The sequence below is a fragment of the Chenopodium quinoa genome, unplaced genomic scaffold (genome assembly GCF_001683475.1).
Source record: "Chenopodium quinoa cultivar QQ74 unplaced genomic scaffold, ASM168347v1, whole genome shotgun sequence".
Lineage (NCBI taxonomy): Eukaryota > Viridiplantae > Streptophyta > Magnoliopsida > Caryophyllales > Amaranthaceae > Chenopodium > Chenopodium quinoa.
Genome location: NW_018742770.1, coordinates 3,481,989 through 3,503,644, shown reverse-complemented (window position 1 = coordinate 3,503,644; position 21,656 = coordinate 3,481,989). Strand labels below are relative to the sequence as shown.

The following is a 21,656-nucleotide window of genomic DNA, read 5'->3' as shown; positions in this document are numbered from 1 at the left end:
TTCAGCCTCGTCTGAAACCTTCGCCTTCGGGTAACTGGGTTTCAGATTGCTGACAAAACTCGTCTTTTTAAAGAACACTGGTCTTTCAGCTGAAGTCAAACTTCAGTAAGACTTGTTCTCCAAAGACATGAGTCCATGGACAATTCTGGGATATTGCCTTAACTGAGCCTTGTATCCCAGAGAGCCATTATCCGAAACATTGCCTTAAGTTGGCCCTGTGTTTCGGGTATCCATTTTTCAAAGATAGACAGAAAATCAAGGATAACAGCAACAGTTGAAAATTGTTTAATCAGCCTCGTCTGAAACCTTCGCCTTCGGGTAACTGGGTTTCAGATTGCTGACAAAACTCGTCTTTTTAAAGAACATTGGTCTTTCAGCTGAATTCCAACTTCAGTAAGACTTGTTCTCCAAAGACATGAGTCCATGGACAATTCTGGGATATTGCCTTAACTGAGCCTTGTATCCCAGAAAGCCATTATCCGAAACATTGCCTTCAGTTGGCCCTGTGTTTCGGATATGCATCTTTTTAAAGAACACAGGTCTTTCAGCTGAAGTCCAACTTCAGTAAGATTTGTTCTCCAAAGTCATGAGTCCATGGACAATTCTGGGATATTGCTTTAACTGAGCCTTGTATCCCAGAAAGCTAATATCCGAAGCATTGCCTTCAGTTGGCCCTGTGTTTCGGATATCCAATTTTCAGCTGAAGTCAATCTTCAGTAAGACTTGTATTCCAGAAGCACTGCCTTCAGTTGGCCCTGTGTTTCGGATACCCATTTTAAAGAAGTGAAGAAATTGTTTATTCAGCTGCAGCCATACTTCAATTTCTAGGGGGGCAAGAAGCACTATCAGTGCAAGTTTATGTTCGGCAGAATGAAAGAAACAGTAAAGCATTCAAAAACAAAGCAGCTGAAGAAAAGAGCATCAAATTAATAATTTATGCTCAGAAATTGAGCTACAAGTTCAATTAAACTGTATCGGCAGCCGCCCACAAGCGGAAAATAACAGCTGCCGAAATACGTACATAAGCAAAAAAATAAACTGTTGTACGACAAGGCAAGCTGAAGCAAAAAACAAGGCAAAAAATTCAGAAAGCGGCAAGTCTAAAGTTAAGCGCATGATGAACCGCAAGATTCTGAAGACGACTGCCCGAGTTCCTATGCTTCAGCCCGAGGATCAGACTGATCAACGTTGTTGAGCCCCATGGTGGCCTCAGCCCAGCAGCAGAAGAAGCAAGCTTTGCACTCTGCCGAGCCTCCCTTTCCCTCTGTTCAGCCTCCAACTCCATTCTCTCAGCTTCCTCTTCGGCTTCCTCAGCCTTAAGAATTTCAGCTTCGACTGGAGTTGCATACTTCATATGAGGGTCTTCGGGATTCTGGACCCATTCAGCACATTTGGACCAGTCCAGCTTCGGCTCATCATGAAGGCAGACTCTTCGGCATACTCTGAACCCGTTTCTGAAACCCATTTCATATTCTTCCTGGGTATAGACACGGACTTTGAGTAGAGCCTCAGCATCAGCCAGCTTCTTCTGGGTCTCCTCCAAGTCTTCCTTGGATTTATTCAGCTCATCGGCGAGCTTGGAGGAGGAACCTTTCAGCTCATTCAGCTCCTGCTGAACTTGGGAAGCCTTTGTCTGAGCCTGGGCCACTTCAACTTTTTTGGCCATCAGTTGATCCTCATCCTCATGGAGTTTAGCTCTCTGAGCTTCAGCAGCAGCAGCAGCCTCTGAGAGTTGGACATCCCTGGCCTGGAGCAGCTCTTCAGCAGCCATTCGGCTGGCTTCAAGAGCTTCTAGTCGTTGCTGCACTTCAGCTTGTGCAGCAGCTCCTTCCTGAATACGGCTCTCAACGGCAGCCTTGAATTTGGAGACGTCCACTCCCATGTGCTCCTGGAGGAATTTTTCCCCTTCCATCAGTGGGGGAAAAACTTCCTTCTCCATAGCGTCGCATAAGGTTTTGAGGGCTTCAGCAGCTTTTTTCTCGTACTCCTCACCCTTCTGCTGCTTCTCTTCAGCTGCTGCTTGCTTCAGCTTAGCAAGCTTTAATTCCTCCTCAGCTACCTTCTTGTCGTGCTCGGCAGCATCTACCCTATCTTGTAGGGTATCTATCAGCTCTACAGTGAGAGTCTGATTGTGCACGAACTGAAAACAGGAGCACAAAATTAAAAAAATAATAATAAAGGTAAATAAAAATAGAGCTGAATTTTAGAGGAAATAAAGGCAAGGAAAATCACCTGCATCATCAGCAGTTGGTTAGACCTGGCTGGGTCAGGAACTGATCTGCTGGATTCGCCCATCCCAGCAGTGGCCTTCAGCGACCAGATTCTTGCCCTATCTACTTCGGACATGCCAGCAAAATCGCCGAAGTAGGCTGCAGCACCTTCACGGTTCTGACCCCATATGAGGTCCCAGATGTGATCTGGGATTGGAATTCGGGGGGCCGAGAAACCCATTTCTCCAGATTGCAGAGTCTAGAAAGAAGGAAAGGATGACGATGGAGCTTCTTTAGCTTTGGATGGCTCAGCATCATCCTTCTCAGAAGAGTCAATTACTATGACCTCTTCTTCTTCAGGGGTGAGGACGAAAGCCTCAACCTCTCTTGCAATGTCTGCCGTGAAACCCTCAGCACTGGGCATCACGGCATCCTTATTTTCGTGCTCAGCAGCACTCTCCTGAATTGCTTCTTGGACCCCTCCCTTAGATTCGGGAGTTCTCTGATCCACCTCCATCTCAGGAGGTGGCGGAGGGGTCTTTTGAAGTGATTGGGGTGGTGGCCGGGGAACCCTCGGCGATCCATTGCCTTCCTCGGGTTCCCTTATTTCAACGCCGATGGTCATCGGCCTCCGCTGAAAGTCATGAGGGCCGATGATGGCCATTCTTCGGCGCCTTTTCTGAAGAGGCTGCTCGTCCATGTCTGAGTCTGAAGACTCTTCTTGTATTTGGTCTTCGGGACGAACAGGGGCTTTCCCTTCTCTGTGTCTGTTACTCTCTTCAGACTGTAACAAACAGGGGGGAGGAAGAATGTGAGAACAAAAAAAAAAAAAAAAAAAAAAAAGAAGAAAGACAAAGTTAAGTCTGAAAGCTCACCGAGGTCTTCAGCAAAGCCTCGTCTTCTTCAGCTGCCCTAGCTGCAGCTTCTTCTTCAGCAGCTCTGGAGGACCCTTCTCCTCCTTCGCAAGCTTCGAGAACCCGTGCAACCTCTTCGGCTGTACGGGCAGCTTCAGCTTCTTCGTTCAGCAGCTGAAACCAGGGGTCTCTCTTCTTCCACCAAGGCTTCTGCCTCTGATACAGAGCAACAGCCTCAATTTGGAAGTGGGAAGAGTCTAGATGAACTTCCCTGTGCCTCGGTTCAGTGATAGACGGGGCCCGATCAGTTACAACTCGTTCTCGGTTGACACCAAGACGAGCGTAGTTAATGCCAACGTTGGTCTCGTCCCGCTCTGAAAAAGAAAAGGGGAAAGGTCAGTTCAGATAGGTTGGCACAGCATAAAAAAGCGAAGTGAGAGAAGAAAAAGAGATAATTAAAAAGCCTCGGCCCCAGCCGAAGAAGCTTATCATCCTTAAACTTTCGGCTGAGGCCAACAGCTGCTAGCATGTTCTCTTGGAAAACATAATGCGTATCGGGGAGCCAAGTCTCCGGGATATGCTGCATTCAGCCGCTGCCCCCCCGGTTCGGCAGCTTGCCGAAGATATGTTGTTGATCAAGGTTCGGATCCGGCCCGTTATCTGCGGGGGGGGGGGGGGGGACCTAGACTTCCCATGTCGGGATCAGGCTCAGCAAGGTACCAGGGAGCGCTGAAGACGCAAGGGTGGCCCGGATCTGTGGGTGCCCTAACCCAAATCCATTGACCTCTCCAGTCCTTGTCTGAAGAGTCGTTCGGCCACATGGTTAGGTACTGGGGCCGGGACTCAATCCGGTACCACCCAGAACCATGGCTTCCGTGCCCACTTTGAATATTTGGCACTAGCCGATGAAGCTTTTTGAAGCAGTGCAGGTTCGGCACATACTTGAAGAACTTGCAGACCCATAAGTATGTCATCACCCTTCGGATGCTGGTGGGAGTTAACTGACATAGGGAGATATTGTAATGGATCAGCAAGTCTCGGACGAATACGTCCAAAGGGAACCTCAGCCCGTACTGAAGCTGTCTTGTGTACACCCCACATACCCCGGGGGTGGACGATGGATTCTATCGGATGCCGCGGGCATTCGGCACCAATACCCATCAGCTTCAAAAATGCCGTAATGCAACTCAATTTGCTCGGCAAACCGATATTGTTCGGCATTCTCCACCCACCATGAGTAGGGGCGGTTCTTTATCATGGCCGAAGCTACTTCGGCATTCTCCCACTCTGAAAACCCGGGGAGGATATCCCAAAGGACAGCGGGAACTTCATCGTCCCGTCCAGAAGCGCTCGGCCCCTCCGTTCTCTGAGGAGGAGCCGAGGAAATTAGAGTCGCCCTAATCCCTTCAGCAGGGTCAGACTCTGGCCTTTGTCCATTCCGGGTCCCAATCCTGTTCCTAGGATCGGGAATTGGCCTTGCTCTTCTTGGAGCACGGGCTCTACCTCTAACTCCTCTTGCCATTGATTATTTCGAAGAAAAAAGTCGAAAAAAAAGGGGAAGGAGTTCGAATTCGAAGAAAAATAAACTGAAATCAAAGGAATTTACCTTAATCTGAAGCGAAAGTTGTCGATTTACGAGTTCGTAGTGGCAAGTCTCAGTTTCTAAGCTTAATGCTCGGGGAATTTGCGAAGTTTTGATGCGGGTTCTTGGTTTCTCTCGAGAATTCTGGGTTTGTGTTGGTGAATAAGTGAGGAGAGATGACGCGCCTCTGTTTATATCTCCAGGAATGGGATACGGGGAGTCCGCGTTTCAATTTCTCTTAAATACCCCACTAAGTAACCGTTAAACACACGACCTTGCGATTAAACTGCCCATTATCCGTCCAACTTCCACCATCATCCGCCTTAACCGTTGTTATCTCATTAATTACGGTTTAAATTCAAATTTTTGGATTAATTAAATCATTTACTTCCCTCCTTTTCTGAATTAAATCAAACCCGACCCGTCATCCTTCCAAATCGGGTCTGGGGGGCAAGTTGTTTGGGTCCAATTTAGTCCAATTGGGCCTAGGCATTAAATGATCCAATTAAAAGCCCAAGGTCAAGGTTCAACTCTCCAATTGTGCTAAAGTCAAAGGTCAGCCCTCAAAGCAAGCCCATTGGGCTAAGGCCCAACCTCTCCATGTATGAAGAGGTATAAAAGCCATCAATATTCATACATTCATTTATTCATAGATTCCCATACATTCTCATATATTCTCATATATTCAAGCAAAGCCTCAAGCAACTAACTCTCTTGCATAGTGTTCTCTTTCTACACATTATACTGACTTTAGCATCGGAGGGGCCTTCCTCGGCAACACCCCCGAGGCTAGTTTACGTGTGTTTACTGTGCAGGAAACCTTCGGCCCAGCATAACTCGGACCGAATCCAGTCTTCTCCGTTTCAGCGGACCTTCGGCAAGGTCCCATTGTTTTCACCCGAAACATAATCTATTATAGTTTTGATAGATAACACCAGCAACTAATCATTATCTTTTTTAGGAAGAAAAGTGCTGATCATAAATATCGATGTGAAAGTACGTTTTTGTTTGTTTATTATTTTAATGGTAAAAAGATAATCGTTATTTGGACAGATATAATATGGAAAACACAATTTTTCAGAGGGATAAAAATTTTCATACTTTTTGTTTCATATTGATTAAAACAATAGATAAATAACGATGTCAGATAATAAACTTGTAAGTTCCTATGCTATCACAATATGAAATCTCAAAATGAAATATAATTAAATAAGATTATTAAAAAAAGTTGATTTATTTCTTTATAGTTGATAGACATAATTGCAGTTGATAGACATAAAAGAATTTGCATCATCTGCTTTGGTGCTAAGTATATGCATCATTGTTGACTTATCGTGAAAGTTGTAATCCCTTCACAAATAAAGAAATAAAAGTCATAATCTTACAATTTGCACTTGGCAGTTGTTACTATAGCACACATGAAATTTAAGAGCTAAAAAATGACGAAAGATGCAGCTAATAAAAATGATGAAAGATGCTTCTAATGATAGTTAAGGCTTCCTAATGTTAAAACACATAATAATTATTTCTTTATAATTCATTCATAATTCCTTGTTTCTCTATAATACATATTAGATCATGCTTGTTGGTTCATCATTCAGTCAACAACGTAGGATTAAGTTTTTTTCTACAAAATTTGTTTTTAAAACTTTAAACAAATAAGCACACATAATCTAAAAATTTGGCTTTAAATGACACTTATACTCTTAGAAAAAAGGTGATGTGTACAATGTGATAATGCAAAATAAAAATAGTTGTTGACAACTTTGAAAGGTAATCTTTGATGGTAATATAAAATTAATAATGCTCATTGGCTCTTTGCCTTGGCTAATCATGCATATACGGATATACCACCTCCTTGATTAAGGTTAGGGAAATTTAGCTTGATATAGCACAAATAAAGTACCAATATTATTGTACTGCTATATTGTTTGCATAAGTATGATGTGGCGGGTGATGTAACGATCAGAGCAAAAAGGTCATTAGAAGAAACGAATAAATTATTTGTTTAATAATTGTAAAGTCTAAAATATTAAACCATACAAAAAAAAAAAAAAAAAAAAATCCTAATGAATAATATATTGAGATAAGTCTAAAATTTTCAATGACTATCTAATAAATACTAATTTGAAGTTTAAATATCTTTTCACTCCATGAAGCTTGTTTGTCTGTTTGATCTTTGTATAAGAAATCTTCTCCGTAAAATTAAATCTGCAATATATATTAGATATGTTAGTAATCAAATTCAATAGGATTTTATATAAAAAGTGAAATATCTAGCAACAAATTTTTGAAAGAATTAGATATATACCTTCACTTTCTTCAATGGGTTATTGGCAGAATCTTTGTCTTCATTATTATAATCAGATTCATCATGAGAATGTTTTCCATTTTCGTTAATTATATATCTAAACTGATTAAACTATCTTGTTGTTGGAAGTTTAGTACGTCAAATAAGCGAGAAATTCGTACTTTGATTCTCCAATCATTTTTGCTGGAATTTAATTCTCTAATTAAGTTAACCCTATAGGAAAAAATATCAAATAAAATATAAGCAATTAATCATTGAACATTACAAATTAAACATGATGTAAGTAACAATATAAATATGAATGTTTCCCTCACAAAAAAATAAATATAAATATGAATGTTAAATATGAGTTAAACCATGAATTACCCGACCATTAATAACTTAAGATTGATAGATAGAAAATTGCTAATACGTTTGCGTGACGTGGTGTTGTATTGATGTGAAAGTTTGTTGGTTTCATATGATACATCTATTTATAATGGTATGGTATTAGAAATTTAAATAGAATGAAAATTGTGATATATTTTAATTCAGTATGAGCTTTATCATTAAACTTATAATATAACATATTTATCTTAATTACTAATTTTTATTGGTCAAAATAATATTTTAATTAACCATCAATTTATAAGATAATATTTTATTTTTACCTATTTGTTTGCTAACATACTTTTTTTTATATCCAATTCATCAATTATAATACAAAAAAGATAAATTCAATCTTTTTCCTTTGTGTAAAATTGATTTTATTTAATTCAAAAATAAAATAGATTTCTAACTTTTGATTGGTCGAAATAATATTTTTTTAATTGTGACGCGTCCAATGCTTCCGAAAAATGCATACTTTATATATATATATATATATATATATATATTAGATTTGATGGCACGCACATAAACAACGTGGAATTTAAATGACATTCATATTAAATAATGATATTTGAGCAGATGTTATCAAGAGGTATAAATAACTTTAAAATCCTAAAATCGAAGGAAATCGATGATAGAAAAAAAAATGTATTAAATATGAAGAGAATTTAAGAGGAAAAATATAACTAAGTGGTTATTGCTTTAGTATTAGATATAGATATACATATAGATATTAGATGGTCGTAGAACATTGAACTTACATTATTAAGTTTTTAGCTATAACGAACATTTCACATATTATTACTCCGTATGACCAAGCTCACAAAAATTTCGTTTGAAGAAAAATATGTTAAGTATTATTGAATCATGCAAATCAATTAAGAGTTCTAAACTAGCTTAAGATATGAAGGGATGTTAATCAATTAAATATTATTTAATAATAATTTTGAAATAACACTGTCAAACTTTTGAGGGTTTTAAAAAATAATTATCATTTAAGATTTTGGTGGCTTTTTTATATTTCTACAAAACCACTATATAGACACATAAACCAAATAGTACGTATTATAACTACCGGATCTACCACCCAAACCAAAGGTGTAACTACGTACTGATACAACTTATATGCAAGAGCTAACACTTTCGCGTGCATAGGATACCCTAGTATATATATAAGTACTTGTAGTTGTAAATAAGTAAGCAAGGTTTTATTCTAGATCGAATAATTCTACATATAATCATTAATTCATAATGTACAACAATAATACAACTAAGAAACAAGTACAAATACAAAAAAGAGGTGACTAAAAATAAAAAACCACTATCAAATAATGTTGGTAATTTTCCAAATTTTACATTGCCTAAATAAATTTGAATAAAAAGGTTAAAATTAGGCCCTAACCCAAGTTTTTCCATCCATCAAACTCATAGTCAAATAAGGTGAGGCTTGATGATTAGAAAGACTAAGTGACCACACAACTCGTCTTGTTCTTCTAGCCCCTGGTCCATAGCATTTGTATTCACCGTAGAATGCCGTCCTACATCAACAACCAAATTAACCAATTATTTTCCACTATAATTTATGTCTTATTATAATTTTTAATTAACCAATGAAAAAGGAAAGACATCCAATACATTGACTAGTAATCACATTTTTAAATGGGACCCTTTTTATGGAGTTCCCCTAACATAATGATTAGTTTTTTAGGCATAATAATAAGGAAATTTTAGAAAATAACACCACAAAAAAACACCCACGTCGCCGAAATTCTCACCCGCACCAACCCAAAAACCACCGGCTTCGACGAAATCAACTCCCACACAACCCGAAAACCACCCACGTCGCCGAAATCCTCTCCCACACCATCATCGTTGCCGATTATCCTCTCTCTTACCCAAAATCGTCGTCGAAAACCACCCTCACCTGAACCCTAACCCGTTTCCAGATTTTGAATTAAATCGGAGTTGGGGGTGAGGCCAAGCTGGGTACGGCGTTTAAGGGTTAGGGAGGTGCGTCGTTCAGGTGGTCGGGGGTCGAGGGTGGTCAACTGGGCGAACCAGTAGCGGCGGTGGGCAGGAGAAACCGACGTCGATGGTGAGTACGGTGGTTGGGTTTGGATTTTAGGGTTTTTCATTTTTTTTTTATTTTTCTTTTTTTTAATCCAATATATATCTGACACGTGTACTTTGTGGGGCTCACTAACGGTTTTTTGGATGGTGTTAGAAAGTGGTGGTGAAATCAAATTTTTTGGTTTTTTGGTGGTGTTACAAACAAAATTTTAAATTTTGTGGTGTTATAATCAAAATTTGTGTTTTTTGTGGTGTTATTTTCTAAAATTTCCTAATAATAATGATTTTTTAAAAAAGTGATACAATTATGTATAATAACACATTAATGCCAAAAACTAGAAAGTTCTATTGATTATATAGTGAGTGTTAACCAATTTAATTGACTGATTGACATATACTTGTATATAGTTAGTTTTAAAAACTTGTTCACTACGGATTATTCCATTTCAAGATATTAAATTCACGAAATTCTCATGAGAAAGGAAATTGTCTGAGAATCTCGCATACCATTGAAAAAACACGTGAAAATTGACATCCGCTAGAAGAAAAAAAAATGTAATAATACCTGTGGGTAGATGGTTTGCCCCAATCATCCCATCCTTGAGGTAGAACCGCATTAGACATGTAAGTTTGTGAGAAAACCACTCTAGCATAAGGACCCCAAGGTCTACCTAATGTACAACTTTTTACACCCGTAATTTTGCATCCCACAAAATAAAATCCTGTTTTTTCTTCTGATGATGATCTTCTTTGGGCTGTTATTGCCCCATTTTCTTGTGAGATTGAATGCAAATGACATTGCTGCACATTTTACATATACTTATTAATTTGGATTTACCAAAAAAAATCAAGATACAATTTTTATTATTTATGTTTGTTAATAAGTGAATTTAGTGAGTAATTATGTATAGATACCTTGAAAAGGGAAGCTGCATTTCCAAAGATGAAGTCAGTGCCTCCTTCAATGAAACAATTGTAATAGAAATGTCTCCCACTCTCATCTAGAAGTGTATCTTGGTATGATGTAAATTTACATGCGAAAAACACCGCCTTTTCACTTGTTACCCTCAATGCTACTGCTTTCTTCGTCGTACCATATGTATTCTGCACAAAATCAATATAATAATTACCAAACTAGTAATGTGATAGTTAAATACGCATATAAACTAAATCCCAGTTACTACAGATGAACTCAAAATCCGAACCCATATTATAATTAATTACCTGAATAATGAGATAACGACACGTAAAATCACTAGCAAAGACACTAAAAGTAGGAGATTTAAATATATCTCCACCATCATTCCAAGTGATAACCGTAGTATTTGCATTTCTACCACTTAGTGTTATAAAGGGTTTATCTTCGGGTACAACAATCTTCTCCTTGTAAATTCCAGGCTCAACCCTAATAAAAATATGTTGTACATTGTTAGACGGGACCGCGTCTATTGCATCTTGTATCTTCACGTAGCTACCCTTCTTCCCCGATTGATCGACGGTGATAATTTTACTCCATTTCCCTTGAGCATTACAAGTTATCGCCATTTCCAAACAAAACCCGATCACAAACAAGATAATCAACAAACACCCACGAACTTCCATGGTACTACGTACAAATAAAATAAAATAAAAGCGTTACAATAAACGTTACGCCTAGAAGATTATATATTATATGATGGATTATATGGAATATGTAACAAATTTGAACTTAGAAAGAAGTGATGAACAAAGGAATTGAGATGGGTAGTGTATAAGTAGAAGGTGATTGTTAGTTATAAAAATTATAATATAAGGTTTTTATAAAGATTAAATTACAAGATATGCCGTTTTGTTGCGGTTGTTAAGGGGAAAAAGTTGGCAAAAAGAACATTTAAACACAAGTTTTCGGCGGGTAAACATAATGAAGATGAAAATTGAAAATGAGTTTAAGGAGGCAACAGTTGCTGATAATAGAGGAGTCGTCAGCGTGATTAGTACACACGTTACCCACGTTTTATCAAATACCAGATTTATTTGGTTATTTTGCAATAACTGTTTTTCTTTTATTTATTTATTTATTTATTTTTTATTTAATAAATGTTTTATTTTTCCTTTATTATTATAGAGTATAACTTATATTTGAGGTTTTTGTGTACTTATTTCACTTAATTTGTGATGGCTTATTTTAAAAAAGAATTGGACCGATAGATATATGTAGTCATATATACATTTAGTGTAATTGTTGTATGATTAATTGAAGTGGAGCAACCAATAATGATATCACCTCCATTGTTGATGTGGTGCAAGCCATGCAACTATTGTTATTTCGAATATATTTATAAGAAATTTTAAGAGAATATATTGTTACATCATATGGAATATTGATTATAACAAAACTTTGAGCTTAATTATTAGTGAATGTCATATACTTCGGGCGTGTTCGGCGTTAGCTTTTGAGTAGCTTTTAGGCAGCTTTTAGTGGTTTGACCAAGTCAAAACCACTACTCAACAAATGTCAAACCACTACTCAACAAAAAAATGTGAGTGTTTGGCAAAGTAGTGGTTAGGGTAGCTTTTAGTGGTGGAGGTAGCTTTTGTGAAAAGTTAGAAACATTAGCTTTTGAAATTAGAGGTAGTTTTTCAAGTAGCTGTTGAAAATTTAATTTATAGTTTTAAAAATAAAATATTGATTTTTATATGTAACAACTAGTCAACCATTACTTTACCGAACACTCATATCTAAATTATTTATCTTCACAGCTAACAGCTTGTTGACAGCTAACAGCTACCTCCACAGCTACCTTCACAGCTATATTTTGCCGAACACGCCCTTCATCCATAAGCTATTCTATATTAATTGTTGTCTAATTTGTAAAATTTCGAATAATAATATAATATGTCAATTCGTTATTTATCAATTTAAAATATGATATATGTTAGTATATATATGTTAATGTGAAGGGAGAATTATAAAACTAGGTTATTAAGGGAGTAATTCAATTTGACTTAATTTACGATATTATAAAAAAAAAGGGTTGACTTCAATTTGAATCTTGAGCTACATTCAACAAAACAATCTGTCAAATTAGGTAATATTACACATTGATATACATGCATGCAAGGAATGGGCTGGTGGGAAGTATGACTTCTTGAAAGGGCAAGAAATACATATATCTCATATTAAAGGGAAAAAAAAACATTGATTCATCCACATTAATGAGATGTTCTAAATTAGGTTTTAAGCAATTACTAGACTTTGTTGTTCATAATTCCATAAATAATTGGATAAAACAACAATAATCCATTACTCAATCTTGTAATATTTAAGTGATAATGCCAAAGAAGAGGAATTTGGTGGATTTTTGATGGCTTTTTGGTCACTTTAACAATAATCTGACGTCTTTTGGATGGAAATTGTCAAGATTTTGGTCTATTAATATACTTTGTACTTAGTTTAATTTGTAGCGTAATGTTGCCAAATAGTTAAGACATTCAGTGCATTGTTCTTCAAATGTGATATTTTGACCCTTTTATATATGCCGTTGAAAATTAGCAATGGGTTCGTGCATCATCTCTCGGTTGTTTTTCATATTGTTATAAAATTTTGGTATGGTGTGCTGCGTGATTTGCAACATTGCAATTGCGCCACTTTTATTTTACGGAGTAATATACTACGTATTAAGGATATTTATTGTGTTTGATGTCAATTTAAGTAATTGGTAAAATTTTAGGATAATGTCAAAGATATGAGATATTTTTTCCAATTGATTTAAAAAAAAAAAAACACTCAAGCTCAAAAATGCCTTATCTATGAAACCTTAAGTCTGAAGAAAGTGAAAATAACAACAAATCATACGAGTCCGCCCTTCGACGAAAACTTGTAATCAGTCCCTTTTTTTGAGCCCTACTATGTCAAATGAAATAATATAATAATGTTTTGTACAATCTTCATTTATAGAGTATTAAGGATGTGGAAAATTTTTGATATTTAATCTCATCTGTTCCATAACCTTTAGTGGCTCATGGTTAAAACTTAAAAGTAAATAAGTAAAAATGAGCTAAGTTAGAATAATATTAGGGTCTGTTCTGTTCAACTTATTTTCATTTATTTCAGGTATAATAAGTTCAGTTAAGTTCAAATAGGTTTAATTCAGGTTTGATAAGTTCTGATAATAGTTAACTAAGTACAAATTACAACTAAAATAGGTTTTAATAAGGTCTAAAAAGTTCAGATAAGTGAAAATCAGGTGAATTGAATACACCCTTAGACTGCCTACGAAAGAATGATAACTCATATTTTTCAATCGCTATGACATGTGATAACTCACAATTTTTTCTATTGTTAAGTACACATATATTACACTCAAGGCCCAGTGCTGTGGATTTGCTTATTAGATGTAGCTTGAGTAAACACAAAGAAGAAAAATACTTACATAAAGTAACAAAATTTGCATGGTATTTATCTTGCTTTGACTTGCCCCTTGAATTAATCCAAATTAAAGGGCCGGGCATGTATGCATATGACAGCCTCGACAGGTTGCATTTCGAAAACATTCTTATCTCTATTTGTAATTTTGTATGCCCTTACGAGTTACGACTCATTTGGACCCCCCAAAAAAACCCTTGTAATTAATTATCAATATAATATATGTGAGATGTAATCACTGTTAAGGATATACCTTTAGATTGGACTTGAACTAATGAGTATGCATCCTTTAAATACAATAATTATTGTTCTTGAACAAAGAGAAGTGCTACTAATTAATTAAAATAACTTAATTGAGCTTTATTTGCAGAGTTCCTTTTAGAATAATGCACTTCATTAATTGATATATTAACTAAAAATAATCAATTCAATAACATAGATTTATCATTTACACTATGTACAATCTGGAAAAAGAATAAAGAACAAATAAAGAATCATATGTACAATAAATGATCAAGTAGCAATAATTCTACAACTTAAATTTGATTAGTCTTTGAATGATTATGCTTTGATCTTCAATTTAGCCCTAATCATGGTCCTAGACAAAATTGTATCAGCTTCTTGATTTGTGAGGCTTTGTGACCACTCAACTCTTTTCGATCTGTTGGCTCCTGGTCCATAACATTTGCTTTCACCATAGTATACCGAGCTGTTTAAATCGACAAAAAAGCACATTAATATAATGAATTCATATATTTTAATCGACCACTATATTTTCATACTGTATAATGTATTGTATATTATATAACATAAGGTGTAATTGATAATCGACATATAGTTGATATATAGTCTTGATATATAGTTGATACTAACAAAACAATAATACGCACCTATGTGTGGAGGGTTTTCCCCAATCATCCCATCCTTGAGAATTAACCTCATTGGACATGTAACTGTTTACGAAAACAACTCTAGAATAAGGTCCCCATGGCCTTCCTAATGTGCAACTTTTTATGCCAGTAACTCGACAATCCACAAAATAAAATCCCGTGTCTTCTTCAGGTTTTGACCTTCGTTGTGCTGTTATTGCCCCATCTTCTTGTGAAATGGAATGTATATGACATTTCTACAACAATTCAAAGTTAGTTTAAATTAGTCGTGGTACAACAATAAAGATAAATTATCTATCTTCAAATATCATATGGACGCAATTTTATAGTATAATGTTACATACTTGGAATAAAGAAGCTGCATTGCCACAAATAAAATCAGTCCCTCCTTCGATATAGCAATTGCTATAGAAATGACTCCCTCCCTCATCCAAAAGTGTATCTTGATACGAAGTTATTCTACATGCATAGAACTCTGCCCTTTCACTTGAAACCCTCAAGGCAACTGCTTTTGCCCCCGGCCCATATGTATTCTGCAAGAAATAATCAACATAATGTCATATACTGTACCTAAATAATAAATAATACACGTGACTATTAATATATGACACATGTTTCTAACAAAAAATATTTGTACATACCTCGATGGTAAGGTATCGAGCCATAAAATCAGAAGCAAAGACGGAGAGAGTAGGAGAGGTGTATATATCACCACTATCATCCCATGTAATAGTAGTATTCGAAACATCTCTTCCGCTAAGTATAATAAAGGGCTTATCTTCGGGCACGGTAACTTTTTCCTTGTACGTACCGGGCATAACTAGGATAAGTGTAACGTCTACATTGTTAGAAGGAACCGCATCAATTGCATCTTGTATTGTTTTGAACTTGCCTTTGTTGCCTGATTGATCGACGGTTAGTAATCGTTTCCAAGTTAATTTCTCGGATAATATTCGAGCATTAGAGTTGCTAATGAAGCAAAATAATGCAAAGACAAATAAGATAATTGTAGGAAAATAAGAGCTTTGAGTTGCCATTATTATTATTATTAATTGGGTGTTTGTGTTTTGTGTTTTTGTGATCTAAAGATATGATTTGGAAATAATTGTAATATGATTTGGTGATTTGATTAGTGATTAGTGTATATATAGAGAGCAACATGACGTGATTAAGAAATTAAGACAATGATTGGCGGATGTAAAGGCTGATATCTTGCAATTTACATTTAAAACATTCCATAAAAGATGACCATTGTAATTACATAATTACGTTATTATTGCATGTAGTTTTAAGTTTTCGGCGCGTTGTCGAAATGTTCATGATTCTTTCCCCTTTGAAATTGGGTTTGGGAGAAGATAAGGTTAGTCAACATTGTATACCAACTAGTAATTATAATATGCTAGCTAAGATTAAATATAAGCATTCATAATTGTTATAAACGGAACTGCGGGAACAAAAACAGTAAGAACAAAGTTACCGAAAAATAGACTGAGTCGCGGACTATGTCGCTTTCTTTAGAACATTCACGGTACTGCCCTGAAAAGGTGCAAGCAGTTCGTACTAAACCGGATGTTCCCCAGGATAAAACAGCCTTTCTCTATTGTAATTATACCGGTGGAACTGCACAAAACCACCGGGCAACTAAACACCCAAAAAGAAAAGAAACTGCTCGAGGGTTTTGTTTTTGTGAGGAAAAATAGAGAGGAGAAGAAGATTGCTTTCTGTATTTTTTTTGTGTATCAAAAACAGGAAATCAACACGCCTTCCATTAATCAGTTTTGAAAAAACGGCCAAATGTAATCAGTCAAAAACGTTTAGCAAAAATCAAGGAACTAATCACGCAATTAGCCTTGTCCAAAAAATAAGTTTATTTAATAAACCCGACCCGACCCGATTCGGCGCGCGTGTGTGTGATAGATGGTTTACCATATAGGTCCTCCCTCTCCACAAAATGTGGGTAGCCCAAGGGCCACACCCCTTTAGCCCACTCTCTATATTATAAAGAGAGTAAAACTCTCATTTCCCACCAATGTGGGACTTTGAGTTTTTTCACAAAATTCACACACTACACACTTGTTGTTCCAACAATAATGTTTTCTAATGTAATTATCTTAATATATTATGACAAAATCACGCGTTAATAACTAGCTATAATTTTACTTTTATTTCTTTGTTCGTGTGCTTATAGTCTTGGTTGTAAGGTGAAATTCTCCTAGTTATTGCTTATAGTCTTATCCGTGTCAATTCATAATCGACAGTTTCAACAATTTTGGATGACATCTGTGTGATTGTATGATGATAAGATAATTAAATAATGAGGACAATAAAAAATTAGCTACTGTGTATCAGCGTATGTGTATTTTGTGTTGATGAAGCAAATAAATCCTTCATTCAATGTATGTAAGCTAGCTCATTGCTTTGTAACAACACTATGGTGTGAACTTTGGTGTTCTGCTTTTATTTATTTATTTATTTATTTATTTATTGAAACAATTATTTATTTATTTTTTGAAACCATTATTTATTTATTATTTAATAATAAAAATAGAATGGATCGGAGTAAGGTATTTATACATGAAAAAGTACACCGTAGCAACTAACAAGGGTGTTCTAGCTCGATCCATTAATTAGCTCATTTTATCTACTTCCCCCATTCCATTTACATGCCTTTATTATATTATTGTTCTTGCAGTACAGTTTAATTGTATCTATTACTCCGTACTTCATACTTGATTAAACATTGAATCGAAAGAATATTAATATGTTTATTTGTGTTAATTACTTGTTTAATTGTCCAGCTATTCATTTAATTTTAACTTCATAAACCCTAATTTGTCGAATTTAGCAAAACCCCCAAATTGATTACCCTAATTAGTCAAATTTAGCAAAACCCCCAAATTGATTACAAAAACCCTAATTAAACTAATCAATTCATTTCGTTGTAGGTTAGATTGTAGAAATTATAACCTAATTTGCGAAATTTGCGTAATTGTAATCAAATTTGAGAGATGAAATTGAAAGAAGGGATCGGAGAAGAAGAATATGGGAAATAGAGGGAAAACAAAAGTGTGGGTCCTATGATAACGTCATGTGTCAAAGTGGTAGAAATTTTAAAACTTTTGGAAAAAAATAGGTGGTAAGAATAAAACAAAAATTAAAAAAAAAAAACTTGATGTGGTATTTTCATTTTTGACAACAATAGATGGTGGTAATTATCAAAATTTCCGTTGTTTAATGAACATATAGTATAATAGTCACATGAAAAGTATATTATGATATATATACATATATGTAGTCAATTGGTTATCACCATCAGAGACAATTTGGGGGTGCCTTGGAGATCTCTCACCCTCTCCTTCAATCATCCACTTCAAAGAGAATCGCCCTACCCTACTCCCAAGCAAATGTAGGGTGTGTTCTATTCACCTGATTTTTACTTATCTGAACTTATGTGAACTTATCAACCCTTATCTGAACTTATGTGAACTTATTACACCTTATTAACACTTATTTTCACTTATTTGACCTTATTAAACCTTAATAACACTTATAAGACATTATTTGATAACAACACTACTATTTTATAGTTTAGAAATAGTAAAAATTCTCCTTTGGTTTTGTTGTTGATCTGACTTTCATTCTCATTAATTTCCCTTTGTTTTTTTCACAAAAATAATAAACTTGTTGATTTGCTTAACTTTTCTATAAGCAAAATTTATCTAGTCTTACCATAACTTATGAGTATAACGATACTTTAATTTTATTTTTTTATGCAAATGTTACTTTATTCTTATATGAAATCATGATAATAAAACACATAAAATTTTACAAAAAAAAAAGTGAAAAGCAATCTTGATTAGTAATAACTCTATATAAATATAATAAGTGGAAATAAGGTGAGGAGAACATTAATTTAGAACTTATTAACCCTGAACTTATCTGAACTTATTAACCCTTATCTGAACTTATTAAACCTGAAATAAGTGAAAATAAGGTGAACAGAATAGACCGTAGTTGGTGGGGCTAAATCGGTGAGCTCTCAACCAACTCTACTAAGCAAGTTTAGTTTTTTCTTTTTTTTTTTTTTTTCCACACTTTGTATTAGTTAACTAGAGAAAGGAAATGTACTATCGATCTATGTATAATGTATAGATGGAGTTTTCTATACTCGTATTACGTATTACGAAGTAGTTAACTAGGGAAAGAAAATAAACAATGTATGAGGAAAACATAATTTCACTAATGTGAGTTGGGCCAAGCTGTGAAAGTAAACTCTATACGACATGAGGTTATATAAGAATATACGAGGAAATTAGGAAATCATAATTTCACTAATGTAACGAACCATAAAATAATATAGATTTCGGTCACATTACATAGAATTAGAATTATATATACTATTATAGACTAATGTGGTGGATGAAAGATAACCTTGTTTATTATATTTTCGGTCATGAATTTGTACTTGTACTTTACTACTTTATATTATACATTGTGATATTTTGTTTAATTTTAATAATTTAATTTCTGTATTTATTTTGAGGAATTAATGGGGATGTATTTGTCTAAAATCAATTGATGCCGAGTTGATTGAAGGATTGATTTTAAATTGTTGCTATTTGCCGCCAAAAAAAAGTAAAAGGTAAAAATTAATACGAGTATCTGTAATAGCTAATGACGATTTTGCTCCTAATTAACCAAATTTAGTGTTCCACTCCTTTCCTTCTCTCATCCAAGAGATTGGATTTCAATTAGGTGTTGTCCGCGTTTGGGTTTTATTTAGGCTTATTTCATTACCATCCAAAAAACATAATACGAAGTACAAATTAATTGCGTACTACCTCTACTATATGTCATTACCTATTCACTTATGTAGTTGTTAAAAATAGCAATTCATCAATATGTTTCGAAAAAAAATGACATATTTGAGGAGAACATAAAAAGTAAGTAATCAATTAGATGAAATTATATACAGTATATTTGATCAACATAGATATATGTACAATCCGCAAAAAAAAAAAAAAAAAAAAAAAAAAAAACCCTAATAATACATGTACAATGAAATAATAAAAATTATCAACACATCAGTGTTTGATTCGTGATTTGGCACTAATCATAGTCTTGGTAATAAGGGCAGTGGCTTCTTCATTACTCAGGTCTTGCGACCACTCGACTCTGTTTGATCTATTGGCTCCTGGACCGTAACATTTGTATTCACCATAGTACACCGAACTGTTCCAATAAACAAACAATCATATTAACATTAATAACATAATAAACTTATATATACGAGTGTCATATATTTTGTAACATACGGAGTAATTGATTATCAATAATACGCACCTATGTGTTAAGGGTTTGCCCCAATCATCCCATCCATTAGGGTTTACCACATTAGACATGTAACTGTTTACGTAAACAACTCTAGAGTAAGGTCCCCATGGTCTTCCCAATGTGCACCCTTTTATACCCGTAATTCTACATTCCACAAAATAAAACCCCGTTTCTTCTTCCGGTGTCATCCTTCGTTGTGCAGTTATTGCTCCACCTATGTCCGATACAGAATGTATTCGACATTTCTACAACAATCCAACAAAATTTTTAATTAATCTTCGTATAACAACAAAGATAAATCAACAAGAAATTAAAGTTGTATTCTTGAATAGAGAATATAATGTTACATACTTGAAAAAGAGAGGCTGCATTCCCACAAATAAAATCGGTTCCTCCTTCAATATAGCAGTTACTATAAAAATGGCTTCCTTCTTCATCCAAAAGCGTATCTTGGTAAGAAATAAATTTACATGCCGAAAACTCTGCCCTTTTGCTCGAAACCCTTAAGGCAACTGCTTTTTCCCCCGGTCCATATGTATTCTATAAGAAATTATCAAAGTCAAATATTAATTTCAAATCATAAATAGTATATGTGACTATTAATTTCAAATGAAAAAAAAACCTGAATAGTGAGATATCGAGCCATAAAATCAGAAGCAAAGACGGAGAGAGTAGGAGACGTGTATATATTACCACTATCGTCCCATGTGATTATTGTATTTTCGGCCTCTCTTCCGCTAAGCATTATAAAAGGCTTGTTTTCGGGTACGGTAACTTTTTCCTTGTACGTTCCCGGTTTGACTAGGATAAGTGTGGTATCTATGTTGTTAGAAGGAACTGCATCAATCGCGCCTTGAATTGTTTCGTAATCGCCTTCGCCGGACTGATCCACGGTTATTAGTCGTTTCCACGTTAACTTCTCCTCCGACAAGTGACGAGCATTAGAATTGTAGATGAAGAAGCATGAAAATGTAACAACAAAGAAGATGATCTTAGGAAAATTATAACTTTGAGTTGCCATTTTTGTTTGAATTATTTGGTGGTTTATTTGATCGTAATTATTGTGAAAGATATAATTAGGAAACAATAAAATGAAGTTCATAATATAAGATTTGGGAATATGATTTTTGTATATATATAGTGAGAGAGTAACATGACAATTCAAGTTCAAGTAACACAATGATTGGGGGACGCCATGTACCTTTACACGGCTAATTTTTTGCTTTTCACATTTAAAGAATATAATTCATTCAAATTTTTTTCAAAATAAAAAAAAAAAAATCATAGAAGTTGACCAATTTATTTATACAATACGTATTTACGTTACTATTTGCATGCAATTATAAGTTATCGGCGCCGAATATTTTTAGAATAGGGAATTTTGGTGAGAATTTTGGTCATTCTTTTTTCATTATTGAAAATAATCACCTAATTTGACCGACAAAAGTACTCCATAATATTTACATGCATTGTCTTAATTTTCTATAACTTTTGTAATAGCTAGTTGGATCATTTTACGGACACATGTTTATAGAAAGCTGGTTATAAATGATTAGGGGATTTTTATCCACCAATCACCGTCTGACAAGTGGACCAACCAGGTTCCGCCACGTGTCCTTCACGTAGGCCAA

The 21,656-nt window shown here is 35.0% G+C and overlaps 3 protein-coding genes across 3 annotated transcripts; all 3 read right to left on the bottom strand.

Annotated features, from left to right (window-relative positions):
* Positions 1 to 8,407: 8,407 nt before the first annotated feature.
* On the bottom strand, positions 8,408 to 11,347 carry LOC110724765 (putative pectinesterase 11). Its single transcript, XM_021904222.1, has 4 exons — positions 10,621 to 11,347; positions 10,312 to 10,500; positions 9,962 to 10,197; positions 8,408 to 8,864 (listed from the first exon to the last, which is right to left on the bottom strand). The coding sequence occupies exons 1-4, from the start codon at positions 10,996 to 10,998 to the stop codon at positions 8,717 to 8,719; spliced, it is 951 nt and encodes a 316-aa protein (XP_021759914.1). The 5' UTR covers positions 10,999 to 11,347; the 3' UTR covers positions 8,408 to 8,716.
* A 2,928-nt stretch (positions 11,348 to 14,275) lies between these two features.
* LOC110724545 (putative pectinesterase 11) lies at positions 14,276 to 15,773 on the bottom strand. Its single transcript, XM_021903962.1, has 4 exons — positions 15,333 to 15,773; positions 15,036 to 15,224; positions 14,692 to 14,927; positions 14,276 to 14,510 (listed from the first exon to the last, which is right to left on the bottom strand). Exons 1-4 carry the CDS (start codon positions 15,726 to 15,728, stop codon positions 14,363 to 14,365), a joined length of 969 nt encoding a protein of 322 aa, XP_021759654.1. The 5' UTR covers positions 15,729 to 15,773; the 3' UTR covers positions 14,276 to 14,362.
* A 3,342-nt stretch (positions 15,774 to 19,115) lies between these two features.
* Positions 19,116 to 21,046, bottom strand: LOC110724544 (putative pectinesterase 11). Its single transcript, XM_021903961.1, has 4 exons — positions 20,648 to 21,046; positions 20,377 to 20,565; positions 20,035 to 20,270; positions 19,116 to 19,923 (listed from the first exon to the last, which is right to left on the bottom strand). Exons 1-4 carry the CDS (start codon positions 21,044 to 21,046, stop codon positions 19,776 to 19,778), a joined length of 972 nt encoding a protein of 323 aa, XP_021759653.1. The 3' UTR covers positions 19,116 to 19,775.
* Between the last annotated feature and the right edge of the window lie 610 nt (positions 21,047 to 21,656).

Coding starts and splice junctions, on each gene's coding strand:
- LOC110724765 (XM_021904222.1), bottom strand. CDS start 10,998: ATGGAAGTTCGTGGGTGTTTGTTGATTATCTTGTTTGTGATCGGGTTT. Junction 10,501..10,620: donor GTCGTTATCTCATTATTCAG/GTAATTAATTAT, acceptor GATTTTGTGCAG/AATACATATGGTACGACGAA. Junction 8,865..9,961: donor GGCAAACCATCTACCCACAG/GTATTATTACAT, acceptor TTGTTGATGTAG/GACGGCATTCTACGGTGAAT.
- LOC110724545 (XM_021903962.1), bottom strand. CDS start 15,728: ATGGCAACTCAAAGCTCTTATTTTCCTACAATTATCTTATTTGTCTTT. Junction 14,928..15,035: donor ATGCAGCTTCTTTATTCCAA/GTATGTAACATT, acceptor GAATTGTTGTAG/AAATGTCATATACATTCCAT. Junction 14,511..14,691: donor GGAAAACCCTCCACACATAG/GTGCGTATTATT, acceptor CGATTTAAACAG/CTCGGTATACTATGGTGAAA.
- LOC110724544 (XM_021903961.1), bottom strand. CDS start 21,046: ATGGCAACTCAAAGTTATAATTTTCCTAAGATCATCTTCTTTGTTGTT. Junction 20,566..20,647: donor CTCGATATCTCACTATTCAG/GTTTTTTTTTCA, acceptor AATTTCTTATAG/AATACATATGGACCGGGGGA. Junction 20,271..20,376: donor ATGCAGCCTCTCTTTTTCAA/GTATGTAACATT, acceptor GGATTGTTGTAG/AAATGTCGAATACATTCTGT.